This window comes from Quercus lobata, chromosome 3, assembly GCF_001633185.2.
Source record: "Quercus lobata isolate SW786 chromosome 3, ValleyOak3.0 Primary Assembly, whole genome shotgun sequence".
NCBI lineage: Eukaryota > Viridiplantae > Streptophyta > Magnoliopsida > Fagales > Fagaceae > Quercus > Quercus lobata.
Window position 1 is genome coordinate 53443659 of NC_044906.1, and position 17411 is coordinate 53461069.

Below are 17411 nucleotides of genomic sequence, written 5' to 3' on the forward strand. Positions count from 1 at the left end.
AAAGTGACTTTTCACATTCCATCTCATACCCTACTATAAATACCCTTATATCCGTGAAATGTAGAGAACTTCCAAAGAGAATTTTAAGAGAGAAACCCTAAAGAAAAACAAGATTGATTCATTCACAATTTTATACACTTGATTCTCCAAATTCCTCTACTCTCACCCTCTCCATTGTCATACCCATGAGAGGATTATAAACCAAATCCTTACCTCACCAAACTTAGATTACTGAGAAGGTTATTGGTGTTTGGGAAGCAGTTCAAGAGAGAACCAATTCATATTGGTTGATGCAATGTGCTAATTGCGGGATCCGGTAAACTAAAGAAGACACAGTTCGGCGTAATCTTGTTGGAGCAAGAAGCTTGGAGGGCTTAGGTGCATTGGGTAGATTAGGCTTGGAGGGTCTATTGCTATTCATGTATCCCAACTGATTTTCTAGTAGATCATTTATCGTTTGGAGGGCGGCGAAGAGGTTTTTCGCTGAGTTCTTCGGTTTTCTCTTCGAATGTTTGTAAGTTGTAACTATAATGTTACAATTAAGTGGTTTCATATCTATAATTTTTTATTATAAAATATCCATAATTATTAAGTTCCATGAAAGATATAACAACATAATATGAATTTATGATGACATCTACGATCCCAAATAACAAATTATTATTTACTAGTTTTAAAAGAGAATTTTTCTATTAAAAAAATACAACTTAAGATATAATTTTTTTTAAAAAAATAATAATTGTAATACAAGTCCAATACAGGCAGCTATTTTGTCAGAGCTATATTAATATTTTGCAAGTGCCGGATAATTTCTGAAGTTGGTTTTATCTCCACTTCTCCGGTTTTCTTTGAATTGAAAATATAATAGAATTATGTTTTTGGAAAACGATTCCTTCCAATTGGTTTTGTCACCACATATATAATATTATAATAATAATAAGAAGTTTTTTTTTGAAGCATATTGGGTTCCAACTCATTCAACTAATGAATTTTTGTCAAGATTCTTGTAATTCGACTGGTTGGCTCATCTATGTTTATGACATCTCTAGGGTCCAAAATCTTCCCTTTTCTATTATAACTATTGAATTATCCAAAAAAAAAATTGACAAATTCTTTTACCCTTAAATAATACACTAAAAAATTATATTAATATTTTGGCTTGGTAATAAACATTAATTATTATAAAACTAACGCATAAGCTCAAGTCATATAGTATCCATAAAGTATTTGAAAAACATATAGTATCCATAAAGGAAAAAAGAGTAATGATAGTTACACACTCCTTAGTACACACTCACGATACGTGTATTGCCACATGAATTAAAATGTGAAATCATGAAATTGTGTGAATTCACAATTTTCAAAAAAAGAATCTACTTGGGTCACATCTTGTGTGGCAACAATAAAGTGCTAAATGTAATTGAGTATAGTGCTAAATGTACTACAAATTTTACTAAGTTGGCTTACAAGCTAATCTGTTACCAATCATAAAGAGTCAATTTAATTGCCAAATCAATTTATAGTTTTATGTAATAAAATTTGTAGTATGTTTGGGCATTTTTTTTTTTTTTTAGAGATGCTACGTCTACAACATTTTTACAACAAATCACAAATGATTAGTTGTTATTGGTTCAAATTTCAAACTAACGCTAAGATTACTTTTTTGCCCCAACAATAACAACTAGTAACAACTTGCCACTTAGGATTTGTTGTAAAAATATTGTAAAAATATTATAAACATATCATTTCTCTTTTTTTATAAAGTTTGTAGGCGGCATTTTAGGTGCATCTTCAATAAACATTACCCAAACTTTAGTTTGGGGTTTGAGCCGTCAGTCGTGAGTTGAGTGGGCTTACAAATATTCATAGTCAATGCAAATCAAACAATGACTTTTCCCTGCATATGCATACAAGAGAGCTTAGGCACCAGCAACAATGCACATATCAATCACTCAGCCAAAAAAACAACAAACAAAAGGTCATACTCATATCAATTCAAACTATATAGCATGGTTAGGCATGAGTAATTTGCATGGGATGCTTATTACTTCTCGTTTTGTTTACTTAAGCAAGCCCATATAAACAGTAGACACTAACTAAGCTTTTAATTAATATATATATATATATATATATATATATATAATTAACTAATTAAGGTCCCCTTGTCCCTTGGGCTTTGTTCTACATCCATGATTTTATGAGTATTATAGCAATCTGAAAAGTCAAAGCACTCTACATCCATGATTTTATGAGTATTATAGCAATCTAAAAAGTCAAAGCACTTTTTATTTATAAAAGAAATCTTAAAAGGGTCAAAGTCAAAGTTCAACAATTGAAAGTACTAGGGTCGGAACTCAATGCAAAAAGTGAAGCTTTCAAAACAAGAAGAATGTTGTTATCTGATATTCATATGTAACCGCATTTTGTACATTCTACGCCTTGGCTAGTTGGCTTTGCTCAAATGATCAAGATTCAAGAGGATCTTCAAGCAGTTAATGTAAGTTCTTTTTTTTTTTTAATTAAAAAAAATCATGTACTTTTTTTCTTTCTTCACTTTGAAATCTTAGGTTTAATTTATTTTTATTTCTCTGCTTTCTTTTCGATCCTAGTTTAGAAGTAATTGCATGTTAAGATAGTGGAGATATAGAAATTAGAGTTACTAATGCGTGCACGTAGCCCTCCATTATGTATGCATCTTGAAGCATTGTGTAGTGTGTACACTGCTCTATGGATGGGTGCTACAAATCCTTGTGAGAGTCCTACTCCATGGAACTACATATAGACCAAAAGAAACTTTCTCCTTGCAAAACTAACTTCTTTTTCATTGCTTTGTTTACTTAACATATAGGTTGAACTTGAATAAAGTTTAAACTCTACCTATACAAGATAAAGATTTTTTTTTTTTTGGTTAAAAAATCTGTACATTTTCTTTTAGGATAATATAAAGAAATTTTTTCAGGAAATTCAACCTGTTAGTGGTTCAAACCTAAAAAATTTGTTAATAGAGAACTCTCAAGTAAGTTAACTTGTGATTGGTTCAGACCTAAATTTTTTCAGTTGATGTGAGCAGAATCAGCATATTTATAAATCTTGTGTACTTGGTAAATGTTAGTCAAGAAGAAGTTGAGGCTGCATGGAGAGGGCTTGGCTTGATATCTCTACTCCGCATGTATGTCAAAAACTGTCCAGGTAGCTCTTCCAATAGAGCTTGAGCCACAGAAATCTGCCCACCTGTACAGACCACAGCTAATTTGTTAGATGAAACACAATGAAGAAGCTCAGGCCAAATAAAGAACAAGTACAAGAAGTTGAAAAAATAAGGATATAATCCATTCCAATTGATAAAACAGATAATAGACTCAAACAGATGATAAAAAAGTGAAGAGGAAAGATCATAGAAATGGTTTTAAGGTTGTAAGGGAGCCAAGCAGTTTTAGAATTTGTAGGGCTTGGTCAAGCTGGGTCCGGTCAGGCTCAGCAAATCAACTTGTTGAGCACGCATTCACACTAGATTAAAACCATGATCTCATTTTCTACCAATAACATGTCTAATGTGTACAGACAATCTAGCCAAAAACTGTGGATCAAAACAACAGACAACAGTTCTAGAATTTGTAGGGCTTGGTCAAGCTTGGTCCAGTCAAGTTCAGCAAATCAGCTTGCTGAGCACACATTCACACTAGATTTAAACCATGATCTCATTTTCTACCTATAACATGTCTAATGTGTACAGACAATCTAGCCAAAAACTGGGGATCAAAACAACAGTGGCAAGGGCAATCCATGCAACATTTTTGTTAAACACAGTTTCAAAGTTCACACACACCCTTTTGTCCTTTCTTCACTCCACCCATCAATAGTTATCTGACTGGCAGAATTAACCAAATGTTCATTCCATTTTTTCTAGAACAATTATCTAACTGGGATAGTTGTGAATGCAAAATTATAGTTAGTGGATTCTTTTAGATATAACCACAAAAATTTTGTACAGACAAGTGCCATTATGTACTCACTATGCACATCTCGCATTGGAACAAACTGCACGATGTCACGTGTGGCCACACGACCCGTAGAGCTCTCTAACCGTCTTCCATTGTCAGCATCAAGAACCTACCCAAAAATTAAGATACATTACAGCCATTCAAGCGAAAATTCTAAAAGCTAAAATTCCACCATTTTTACTGAATAATTAAAATAATGCATAAAAGGGTATAAAAGACATCAACTTAGGAAAACATTATACCTCCATTTCTCTAAAATCTGCACCCCCCACTCCAACAATAAGGATAGATAGAGGCAGATCGGATGCCCTGACCAGAGCGTCTTTTGTTTCTTGCAGGTCTGTAATGACTCCATCCTAGAAAGATGACAATTTTTATTGAATGATTAATTGAAGAATTAATTTAAAGAGGCATCAAATAAAGACAAAATTCTCTTTAGGAGAGCTTTGTGTATAAATCCTGTGTACATAAAGTGTCTCATCTGCTTCAATAAATATAGTAATTTATCACAAACAAAATAAATTTGATTCAACATTCTCTTTACTGTTATAATGAGCAAGACAAAGTATTTGCTGCTGTTGTATGAGATGGACTGGCCAGCAATTTGTGCAGCTGTGTTAATCACTGGGCCAAATAAAGTGGGTCCTGCCAGGGCAACATTATGTAGAGCCCTTGCATAAGCAGCCATGATGCCTTCAACTCCTTCAACCTATTAATAAATAAAATAATTTGATTAATTCATCTATTAAAAAGAAAGAAACTGGATGTTACATAAGAGTATGAAATGCAGTGTTCAGAAATATATGAACAACTTATACTCAATAGTTATTAACTTACAATGAATGATATGAATCCTATGATACCATTTACTTGTAATCCTTTACAATAGACATCTAATCTTATGATACAAAACATATAATGTTCCGTATTTTATTAGGTGAGATAACTCAATCTATTTAATTTGCACCGTTTTTGTGGACTTCTTTTTAAGGGCATCTGAGACTTTCTCAAACCTTTTGATGATAAAATTAATGTATTTGGGGATTTTGAATGTTTGTTGTAAATAGGGTTTAGAACTCTTCATGTTTGGTTGAAAATGTTTGTGATTTAGAGGTAATAGAAGAAGGTAAAACATCGATGGTGACAGAACCAGGTTTCAGATGCTATTCAACAGAATTATAAATAAATAAAAAATTATATTTGAGAAAAAGAAAGGAAATATGAGATAATAACAGTAAGAATAAGAAGACATGAATAAGCATAGATTTCACTTTTATAAAAATTAAGGGGTTTCCAATAAAAATTGCAAGAGGATTACAGAGAAAGAGAGAGAGCTGTGTGAAAACAGCTAGGCAATATGCCAGCCAGGTCAGATTCTTCAAAGATTAAGCAAACAAAGCATTACAAAGTCAACTCCTCTCACCTCAAAGGCTCCTGTACTTCCATTCAAGTTAAAACAATGTGATGTGGTACCATCAATTGTTCTTCCTCCAAAGCCCCAAGCAGGAAAGCACCTATTGGAATCATAAAACTGAATGACCTCCCCAACCTCCGTTATAGCCTGCAAGTTTTCTTAATTAAGTATACAATGACTTCATCAATCAATGAAGATTTGTTTTAAGTATATGCAAACAGAAGAACCCTAACAAAAATTTCAAAACAAAGAAACTTTTTTTACACAATCCACAATCTCAGACATGTTCCACATATGGTTTTTTTTTAACATGTTCTGCGTTTAGTTGAGAGTAAAAGAACCTGCAACCTTGATATGAAAAACAAGCTGCTTGATCATATTGAGTCATGACAGACAAAAGATAGCAAAAGATAGTTGCTTGATCATATAGACATTGCTATCGACAAATTCAATGTAAAAGTTATTTTTTCTTTCCCAGGTTGTTTTTGTGCGCCTCTTTTTGGACCAATTCAATGTAAAAGCTATTTTTCCTTATTCTACAAGCAATTTTCAGGTTATTTTGTGTCTTTTCTTCTTCTTTTGGCGTGTGTGTTAGGAAAATACAAGTCACAAACCCATACAGGATTAAAACTGTATGTGGTGGGGGGGGGAGGGGGGGGGGGAATGTTTAGAAAAAAAAACACACACACACAAGTGCCAATGAAAAGCAACTACCCTATTGGGAGCACCAAAGGATGCAGAGTCTTACCCGTTGATAAGAATTCAACCGGCCAGAAGGATCAATGTAGTGTAAAGAATCTAGATTTCGAGGATTTCCATTTGAGGCTAAAGAAAGAGATATTGAATATTCAAAGCATAAATCAGTCATCAGCCAAAACATTTTGAACTAGGAAAAAGAGAACCCAAAAAATAAAATAAAAAACTATATAACTCCCCTAGAATGTGATATATTTTACCTGTAAAGTCAACAGCAACCATAAAGTTAAGCTCAAATCCACTGGAAATGTAATCCAGAAAACTGTACTGTTGCTTTTTACAAAATTGATCCACAAACAGCTGTCCCTTCAAAACCTATATTAATAAATTAGTAAGCAATGTAAAAATTTGAACATAAAGATTAACATGAAGGTTTTTTTTTTTTTTTTTTTTTTTTTTTTTTTTTTTTTTTTTTTTTAAATATAATTGCAAGCATGAATAAGTACCTTCTCATGACCATGATGAGGAGATGGTAAGGTGAGATTTGCACCACTTCTTTCTATATGAAGTTTTTCCAGGTCGGCCACAGATTTCTGGAGCTTACTGATGAGGTAAATTTTAAAATAAATACCTTCTTTTAGTACCAAAGACTAAATCGTGATAACTGAAAAATTAAAGTAAACAAAAACTAAAACTAATCCAGACAACAATAAATTTTAGCTTACCCAATAAGCACATGATTGCCACTGCTATTGAAATCAAAGCACTCGATAATTAATGGGTTATCCTGTAGCAAGTGAAATTGCATATGCCATGTGAGTCTTCATTAACTATCAAAATTACAAAACATCCTATAACCATAATCTAATAGGAAACCAACAATCAAAAATCGACAAGCATACCTTACTTCCAAATTGCTGTATGCTCAAGCATAGGGGTTTCCAAATTGGATTCAAATTGTCCTTCACCACTTCAGTTTTGCATATTGGAACAGAGCCTCCACTCTCAACAATTCTAGATATTCTTAAGAAAGGATCCTAAAATAAATGAAGAAACTTAAGAAACAAACACAATCAAGAATATGTATGCTTAAGGTACATGAAATTTTAAGGTATCTACTTTGTGAATACATACACTTTTAGAGAATAGGTCCTTGTTATCCAAGTGGGAACAATGGACTACCATCTCAACACAACTCCTCGAAGAAACTGTTTCCTCTGCATGGATAGTGAGTGCCCCTAAGTTCCTCAAGCTCGTATGCCCATTTTTGTTATTGAGATTTAGGGTTAAACTCCGAGTTTGTTTTGCCACTATCTGCCATGAAAATAGAAAGGGAGAAAATGGAGGAAAAACAAACACCAAAGTTTAGTGCATGTTGACCAAATCATTCTAAAAGAATTTAAACCACTAGTTACATTTGAAACATAATTTTTATAGGCAATTACACTTTGCTTGCCTATAGTTTGCTCAAAAAACACTTTGTTTATCTGTGGTTTAAAAATTGGCACTTTACCCACCTGAAGTTAGCTCCGTTTGTTCCCGTTACCCACCTCAATTAAAAATAATGATAAATTTGTATTTTTATTATCTTTTTATATCTCTCTCCTCTCAAAACATAAAAAACTAAAAAATCAAGGGAAAAGTAGATCTAAAATCTAGGTTTTGTAAAAACTAAAAAATCAAGGGAAAAGTAGATCTAAAATCTAGGTTTTGTAAAAATTAAAACCTAACTTTTACATCTTTTCATGTATCAACTTTTAGATTTCCATTTTAACACATTAAAAATTGAATTGAACAATTTTTGGAAAAGAGTGTACTCCACAACACTGGATGTTGAGCCATTAGTTTCTATTCCCATTGAAAGACACCATAAAAAATATCACTTAATTTTTCATCAAAATCTGCATTCCCAAAGCCCAAGAGCTCAATTTCTTCAAAAAATTGTTGACCACCATCCCCTCCAAATAGCCTCGACTGAGTGGACAATTCCTTCTGATGTCTAAATTCGTCCAATGACTGCTGAGAACCAGCTTCTTGTCCTTGTCAGTGTGACTGTGAGTTGGTAACCTGTGGAGCTAAGGAGCTACTTCCAATTTTACATCTCTCAAAGGCCAATACTCTAATGCACTCTGAATTGAACAATTTTATACCAAGTGCTACCGTTTCATTCTTTGCTGCCTTGAGTGCCTTCTCTATCTTTCACTCCCCTTATTTTTCCCAGCTTAATAAATTAAATAAAAGTCGCATTTCTAATTTTCTATCACTATTAATACTATAAAGTACTCTCTCCCACTCCAAAACTTTTTTTTTTAGTACTCCGTAAAATTAAATAATACAATACATTTTTGTTAAAATAGAAGATTTAAAAGTTGATACATGAAAAAAAAGATGTAAAAGTTAGGTTTTAATTTTTACAAAACCTAGCTTTTGGATCTCCTTTTCCCTTGATTTATTAGTTTTTTATGTTTTGAGAGGAGAGAAACATAAACGGGTAACAAAAATACAAATTTACCATTGTTTTTAACTGAGGTGGATAACAAGAGGCAAACGGAGCTAACCTTAAGTGAGTAAAGTGTCAATTTTTAAACCACAGATAGGCAAAGTGTTTTTCGAGCAAACCATAGGTGGGCAAAATGTAATTTCCCCTAATTTTTAATTGCATCATTGGTAATCTAAACCATATGTTCAAAATCTTAAAATAACATTATAGTGAAGTGGCTCTCACAATTGTCTTTCTACCTTTGCAATTTCTAAGAATAAAACACTCAAACTTAACAAAAATTTTTACTCAAATTGCACCAGCATGATATATATGCTTTATATAATTTCAATGAGCCCAACTGAACCCAAGGCAATATACCTCAGATAGAACACAAGTAGCCTCTCCAAGAAATTCTTGATCATTCAATTTTAGCATCTGCAAGGCAACAGAAATAAACTTTTAAAATAATGACTTCATCATCAACTAAATTTGTTAGATTGTTCTAGATGAAATGATAACAAATCAAGAATATAATCCTTATAAGTTACCTTCTTTGCTCACATCTGAATATGATTTAAATTGTCACAATCTTTCGAAAGTATCAATTAATTCATAATTGATATGGTTAACCAATCAAATTTGGTTTTTTGTCAAAAAAAATTTGCATTCCACGCTTTGTATAGTTACCAAAATTACAACCGTGGAGTAAAAGATTATTAAGAAAATTATAAACATCACCAATATTACATGGAGGGCTTTAGAGTTTAAACTAAATTGCCCTTTACTTTCATTTCTTATTTGTTATATAACTTCTTTCCGGTTCATGGCCAAATTGACAGAAGCAACAAATCCAGTTTAATTATTTTTGAAAGAGCTAAATACAACACACTAAAGAAAAAAAAAAAAGTTTCATAATAATTTCCAGCAAGTGATTTCCCATACAATTACACCATGCACAATCACATGTATAGCTACTATCAAAATAATTTTTTCCTGAGATTATCTGAGACATATCACACAATTGGCATCAAACATTTGTTTATAATTGTTCACTAATTACTTTTGTTTCCACTTCAATGTTTTTGACCATGTATTGACAAATTTAGTGCTTACTATACCAGCAATTTATAGTGTGATCTAGTCAAATCAATACACATTTCACATATTACAAATATTGATAAGAGTTTTATCTTGTGAAGTGCAATATTCAGAACTTAAAGATTGGCAGAAATGCAACAAGAACACTGAGTATGTACACTTTTTTGTGTGTAATTTATTAACAGTGCAAATAATTGAACATAACCTACAAAACATGAATTAAAATAATAAATAGTTAAAAGAGCTAAAACTGATATATACCTTCACAGGTACATTATGATATTTTGAATCCACATCATATACATGAAATCTGGCGCCAAGAAAAATAAAGGCAAACACAAGCCATCCAGTCAAATTAGAAAATCACTTATAGTAAAACAAGATTTATCTACACAAAGATAAGCACTTAAAGAAATTTGTAAAGCTTACACCAATGGCTGCACAATCTCGAACTGAAATGCAACTGTAACTTTTTCTATCCATGCAGGATTCAAACTATTCAATACAACCTCAGTGCGACCTAACTCCTCTAGTTTTCCATCTCTTTTCTTTGCATACACCACAGCCATTGGATCACTCTGAATGAAATAAATTATATTTTAGCAAAAAGCATAGTAAGACAAGCCTGATCATGACATGCATGCACATCATACAAGCACATAAACAAACTACTATGGCTTGACAAATTCAAGACCCTCAGATATATGAGAATCTTTATCAAAAACAGCCAACATAACAGTTCAGCTTGCTACATATCCAAGAGTATACAAAGAAGTGCTTGTCTGACATAAACACTACTTATGGCACATGTAATTTTGACATACCCCAGGTAGGAACCAAGGACTACAAGTCATACCCATAGCACAACTCACCCATTTTTACAGGGTTTGAGAGAGGTGATTGGTAAGTAGCCTTATCCCCATTTTTTTGGAGAGGTCGATTCCCTGACTCAAACCCATGAGTGCTAGTAAGTTTACATCTGTTATTTAGTGATAGGTAGCTATACCTAGCACTATACTCCCACCCTAGCAATAGGCCAATGATTTCTTTTAAAGCATTTTGCATGTGTTATTTACTAAGCTTGCATATCCTTACAAGCTTAGTTTGATTGGTAAACTAAAAATATGAAAGAGAAAATTTCTCACTTTAGTAGGTGAGTTGTTGTCCTTGACTATCAAAAGATGTAACAAGTTTAGCTTGAAACAAGTATGTAATGTGTCTTTCTTTTACTTTTAGGTAATAGGTTATTATTGCTTGTCTTGTTTTGTTTTGGAATGTAGTGTGTAATTTTAGTCTTTCACGTATACTATATAAAGCTTGATTGCAGGAGTATGAAAATGCAAGTGAAATAATAAGCAAGAGTAGAAGTGAAGTGTGATGTAGTGTGTGTAGCAAAGGATATGTACTGTTTTAATTATCAATAAAAGTCCTCTTTCATTGAGAACTCCATTGTGTATTTTGCTTGAGTGTGGTGAGACTTATTATGAAGTACTTGATAAGATACTTTCTTCCTAAGTGCAAAATTTATTATTCTGACAAATCTTCCCCAACAAGAAATCTCATTTAGATAATAACTTCCCAAACCGTCACATATTAGAAATTTGACGGGAAAATGAAAAAAAAGAAACTCAAATTTCATACTAAAACAAAAGGAGGTTGGATAGTGTTTGGATGATATTTTCATTGGCATATTTCTATTTAAAATAAACTGGAATTTTAAGCTAAAACAAATAGAGTCATAGTAAATTACCAAAATATTAGCAAGTTGGAAAATTATAGTATACCCTTAATAAACTCACTATCAAATGTGGTTATGTATAGAGAGGAATACCTTTGAAGTGATGTCACGGTCAAGCAAGTTAGATGCAGATACAGATAACTGCCGCATAAAATTGAAACACAAGAATGCATGAATACATAATGAGAAACCAAAAATGGGCAAACCACATAGAATAATATGAAAAGTAATGAAAAAACAGAAGAGCCATTAACGTAGATTGAATAATAATTCCAATGGTAATGTACACAAGACTAATGTCCTATCTTGAGTTATAATGAAAGGGTGAACCAACGAACTCCACAATACCCATCTGTTAGAGATGAAAAAACGGTAGGACAACTCATCCTTTTCAAAAATAGAGGCACTTCAATTACTTAAACCTAAATTAAGATAAAATTTCTTTCCATTGATAAGTTACACATGCACCCAATAGGTCTTGAACCGACAACCTTATCATCTATCCCATTCTTATGAAAGAAGGAAATGCCATTTGAGGCAAAACTCATTGGACTAAAATGAGATTAATATTTTTACTCTTGTATGTTAAAATGCAAAATAGTTGCTTCACAGAGCTTCTTCAATGTCCAAGTTTACTAATATTTCATCAATATATAGCTTGATTAGCAATTTGCACCACAACATCAAATTTATGAAGTTAGTTACTAATTGAAGTAGATAATTAAAGGACCATCACAAATTGCTTTTAGGTTTCATGACTTGGCTAGCAATTTCGACATGATAATTATATATATACAAGGAAAATTCAAAACTGTTGACCCCAATAGGACTCGCAACAAAGTACACATCAATAAGAAAAATCAAATAAAAGCATCTAGCGGTCTTGAATATAAGCAAATGAATATAGATATACATTTTTCTACACCACAATAAAAAGAATTTTTGAATCAATGGTTTTATCTGATGTTCCATTGTTAAATTGGAACCAACAAATGGGAATCTTGCTAGTGTTCCCCTTGGGGTAGCATTTTGTAGTGCAACTTTTAGGAGGAGGTCAAGTGGGCTCATTGATGTGGACCTTGGTGGCGACAAAACTACTAACCATACAAAGCATGTAGACACCTACATTTTCAAAAGACCTAACATGCATAGAGAAAAGGTTCCTTGCTGTGAAGCATTGGAACTTGGTGGAGGCCCTAACCACACGATCTATTCTCAAATTCTGAGAAATTGTTCATTGGCCAAACAGTGCGCTACATATTGATCACCATATTAAGAACAGAATACGAAGTCAACATTCCCTGCATGTCCTACATGGTCCACTTATTAAGATAAACTAAGAGCTTGAAAAGAACTAAGGGAAATGAAACTTTTAACACCATTGAAATAGTACAAATCTCCTCCACTATGCAATGATAATTAATTTATCAAATATGTCTTTGTACACAAAACAATCAAATGAATAAAAAAAAACTGTCATTTTGTTTTAAGTCCAACAACGAAGATTCCAAAAATCTTTTAAGATCAAGTTAAATCCTTGGATTTATTTAAGCAACAACTATAGCAACAAAAGTAGCATCACTAACGAACTTTTCCTAAACAATAAATATTTTACTTATAATAAAGATTAATCATATTTATGTTATTATTGTTCTCACTACTGTTGTTTTCAAAGCAACATCGATTGTAATAATCAGGTAACATATATATATATATATATATATATAATTCATGAATCAAATAATTCTTGTCATGAAATCAGAGACCAAGATCTAAAGCTAGAATCCACTGTAGTTTCTCCCAAAGAATTGTCACACTCTTTAAGTATGAGACTTTCATCCTAAGTAATCCTTAGGATGCATCTTTCATGACATGCCAAAGCAACATCTCATGCTCTGATTCACTGTGGAATTAACCATTATTCAAGATACTTGTATCTAAAGTTCTACCTGTGTGCCTTGTTTTATTCATTGTATTTCCTCACTTATTTTTTAAATGAAGTTATTTACTTATCAAAAAAAAAAAAAGATAATTGTATCAAAAGTATAGACTATAGAGTATATCAAAATTGCAGTCTACCTACAATTTGTAGGAAATTAAAAACAATCTCAAGCCCTGTAATTTTTTTTTCAGCATCCAAAGTCCAAGCTATAATAGCAGTTCCCATAAAAAATAATTATAACATCACACTATAATAATTGGTCCCATTGGTTTCTTTTTCTTAAAAAACAAGTACAATTGTTACCTTCACGTCCAAAACTTTTTCTCAACAACCAAACAGAACAATAAGGAATCTTAAAAAATAATTATAATAAGCCATATATATGTAAAAAATGAATTTGAAAAAGAGGAATAGATAATGCCCAAATCGACAAAACAATAGATTCATATATATATATATATATATATATATAAAAGCAGTACCAGCAAGCACTAATACAGTAAACATTAAAATCGACAAAATTACAAACATAAGGCACACTAAAATATTTATAAAAAAAATAATAATAATTCTGGGAGTATGACCCAATGTGGGGAATAGAATATAGAAAAACACAAGTAATTCTTAGGTACTCTAGGAGCACAATTAATTGTTCTTCCTTCTCTCACAATCATAGTGGGGTCCGCTCATTAAATTTATAGTGGGATACATCATGAATACGAGAAAATGGATCACCATTTCACTATACTCGGGACTTCCTAAGTTTTTTCTGAAAAACACAACCCGTACACATACAGACAATATCACCATTAGCACTACGGTGAACATTAAAATTGACATAGTTTACATACAAAACAAAAAAAAGACCCAAAATTTTTCAATGACTATAGGAATTGACTGAATTGGACTGACTTTTGACCCAAAGTGGGGTACAGAATAAAGATTAATACAACCCATACACATACAAAATATGGTCGTGTGTGTGTTTATGGGGTAATTTTTACATGCTCCAAGAGCAATGCTCCCTCGTCTCACATGAGGAGTAGGCTCCATGGGGAGACCCACGTGTGGGATCCACCCCTCATGTAAGAGGAGGGAGCATTGCTCCCGGAGCACCTAAGTTTTTTCCTTTTCCGTGTTTATGTAATGAGATTTTCAATTATACATATAAAAGCATAACGAAATATTGAAAAAGTTTCTAACATTTTCTTATTTTGTACTTTGTATTTGAAATATATTACCTCAATTTGCGTGAAGAGAGGCTGAATGCCACGAGACTTGAAGAAGAACTCAATGGCGTCGTTGTGTTCGCCATTGTTGTTGTTGGTAGTGGCAATACTATTGGGCATTTGTTGGGTCCCACCCACCGCTTGCTTGCCTCCCTCCACATCGGAAAAGCAGTTCCCCATTCTCTCTTTCTTTCTTTCTTTCTTTCTCTCTGAAACTGATTGAAAGAAATATTATTATGCGTTTGGAGGGAGACGTAACAGATAAAACGCGTTTTGATGAAGTTTCTCCAACCCAGATTGTGAATTGTGGATTGTTATGTAATCTCGATATACATATATATATATATATATATATATATAGAGAGAGAGAGAGAGAGAGAGAGAGTATAGGGAAGAAGAACTGTGTTTCTCTCTTGTTTTGATTAAGAAACTTTGGAGGGAATTTAACAAGGAGTTTCGTTGCAAAAGCCAAAATGGATTGAAGCTTTGAATTTTTTTTTCCTTGTTGAATATAAATGGTCTTAAGATCCCTAAGAGCATTTTCATTAAGTGTGTCAAATGCCAAATATTCGACATTTGACACACCAAACTCTAAAAAATCACTTCCATCAAGTATTTTAAATGCCATAATATTTTGCATTGATGAATAGTGCAATCTCATATTTGAGACCACACTGTTCACCAATGGTAAAACTTATAATATTTTTTTATTCAATGGGGCCCACTTTCTTTCCTTCTTATTATTTCTGTCTCCCTCATTTTTTTCTCTCAATCCGGTCTCAGCCTTCTTCCTTCTCTGTTTTTTTTTTTTTTTTTTGAGTGCCTCTCTTCTCCCTCTATGGGTTCATGGTCGACATTCTTGAGTTGGCGTTGGCCTTTTTGGTTGGAGTTAAGATTGGAGAGGCTGGGCCACTGGGGTGGTGGTTATTTTTGTGGCTAGGGTAGATTTTGGCTGGGGTTTTGTGGTGGGTTTTGGGTTTAGAAAACTAATTTGAAGAATGGAAGAACAAGGGAAGGGCGGTGGGTGGTGTTGCTCGATGGGTCTCGCTGGAATACTGATGGGTTTTTTTTTTTTTTTTTTTTTTTTTTTTTTTTTTTTTTTTTACTTATGTTGCTAGGTAACGGTGGTGGGTTTGTGGTTGGTGTGTCGTGGGTTGAGGTAGAGAGAGAATGAGAGGGAAAAGTGGGTTGGTGTGCCGTGGTTGTGCTGTGGGTAATGTTGTGGGTTGAGGCCGGTGGGTTGTGCTGTGAGTGGTGCCGTGGGTTTATGGTGGCTTTGTGTAGGTTTGTGGCGGCTTAAGTGATGAGAATAAAAAATAATAAATAAATAATATTTTAATGAAGTGATAAAAAAAATAGAAATTTTGATGTTAGGTGTATTGAAAAGTAATGTATTAAATGGTATAAAGTTGGGTTTTTAAATTTTAAGTATTAAAATTTTTACAATTCTTTACGAGAATGCTCTAACTATGGTCTAACGATGGAGTCAATTCTATTCCACGCGTGTTTCCCAATACTTTAAGAATAGAAGAATTTTTTATTATTTTTTTATTTTCCTGTACGAGGAATCAAGGAGAACTTGTAAAGAAGGATCCAACCACAACCTTAATGTGGTGGAGGGCCACATGGTTGGTTGTTGTGTTTAATGTTGTGTTGCGTCACTTGCGTGTTGGTGTTGTGTTTGTTTTTAACTTTTTATGCTTTTCATTAAACAAAGAAAGAAAGGATTGCTGGAATGTGCGTTTGGGAAGCGTTTAATATCTGCTGTCTATAGACTCATAAAAGTTATTTAAATACAAATTTAAATATAAATTTAAGTTTTATAATATTATTAATATATTTAAAAATTATTTTGTTATTATATTTTTCACAATAAATTTTTAATTTTTAAAAAATATAAACGATAACCAAACACCGCTTAGATATAGATAGAAAAGTCTAGAGTCATAGTGTAAGTTTACCTCTTTGACTCTTTGTCTCTGCCTCTCTGGTTCAGTGGTTCGTTCTTTCTTTCACTCTTTCTCTATAGACTCTGCCTCTCTTCAAATTCTATTCACAATTTAATCAAACAAGCATGAGAGATCCAGATATGAGAGGGACTGAGAGAGGGATACATAATTTTCATCCAAAAAAATAAAAGAGATTGGATATAAATTACCAGGTTTGGGCTGACAGGGACAGGGCGGTCTGCGGCGGACTGGTGGTGGCTGGTGGCGTCAGGCGTGGTGTGGAGTTGGGCGAGTCTGCCTCTCTTCTTCTTCTGCGTCAGGCGTTAGGTTTTTTTGTTTTTTTATTTACTTTAGGAGTGGCTTTGAAATCCCCTTTTTTCTCCCTTTTATTATGTGTGCGTGTTTTCTACTCCTACACTAAGTTAAATCTCTGGTCAGAATCGGCTTTGACTTTTTTTTTTTTTTGGTGTTTGTTTTAAAGTGTTGGTTGGGCTTAATTTTATTTACTGGACTAATTATTTTTTAGCTTCTAAAAATAACAATAATATTATTGAAGGGAGTAAAATTTAATTTTATTGAAACAAACTACTAAAAATGTTATATTATATATATTATATAATTTTTTTTTAAATATGAGGGGGCTACTTCCCCCCGGGTCCAATCCCTGCATATTATATATATATATATATATATATATATATAATATACACAGGCACATATCCACTCGTGGTGAGGTGGGAGAAGAAAAGGCGGGTCATGCAGCAAAATCCATCCACACCTTGCCTTTTTTTTGAGACAGGAAAATTTCGTAAGATCTAAGTTTAGATCAAGCAAGGCGCAAAAAATTAGATATCCCTAGTAC

At 32.8% G+C, this 17411-nt stretch overlaps 1 protein-coding gene across 5 annotated transcripts; it reads right to left on the bottom strand.

Annotated features, from left to right (window-relative positions):
- Window positions 1-2732: 2732 nt before the first annotated feature.
- LOC115982222 (protein BONZAI 3-like) lies at window positions 2733-16907 on the bottom strand. 5 transcript variants are annotated; one of them, XM_031104761.1, is made up of 18 exons: window positions 16759-16907; window positions 16562-16640; window positions 14613-14815; window positions 11523-11570; window positions 10121-10269; window positions 9953-10001; window positions 8972-9028; window positions 7246-7425; window positions 7014-7148; window positions 6837-6898; window positions 6618-6714; window positions 6372-6486; window positions 6164-6240; window positions 5425-5562; window positions 4546-4710; window positions 4244-4357; window positions 4014-4110; window positions 2733-3231 (listed from the first exon to the last, which is right to left on the bottom strand). In XM_031104761.1, exons 3-18 carry the CDS (start codon window positions 14778-14780, stop codon window positions 3113-3115), a joined length of 1770 nt encoding a protein of 589 aa, XP_030960621.1. In that variant the 5' UTR covers window positions 14781-14815; window positions 16562-16640; window positions 16759-16907; the 3' UTR covers window positions 2733-3112. The 5 variants fall into 5 exon arrangements, with proteins under 5 accessions (XP_030960621.1, XP_030960620.1, XP_030960619.1 ...); XM_031104760.1 differs by having other exon boundaries at window positions 14613-14809; window positions 16562-16649; XM_031104759.1 differs by having other exon boundaries at window positions 16562-16649.
- Window positions 16908-17411: the final 504 nt, after the last annotated feature.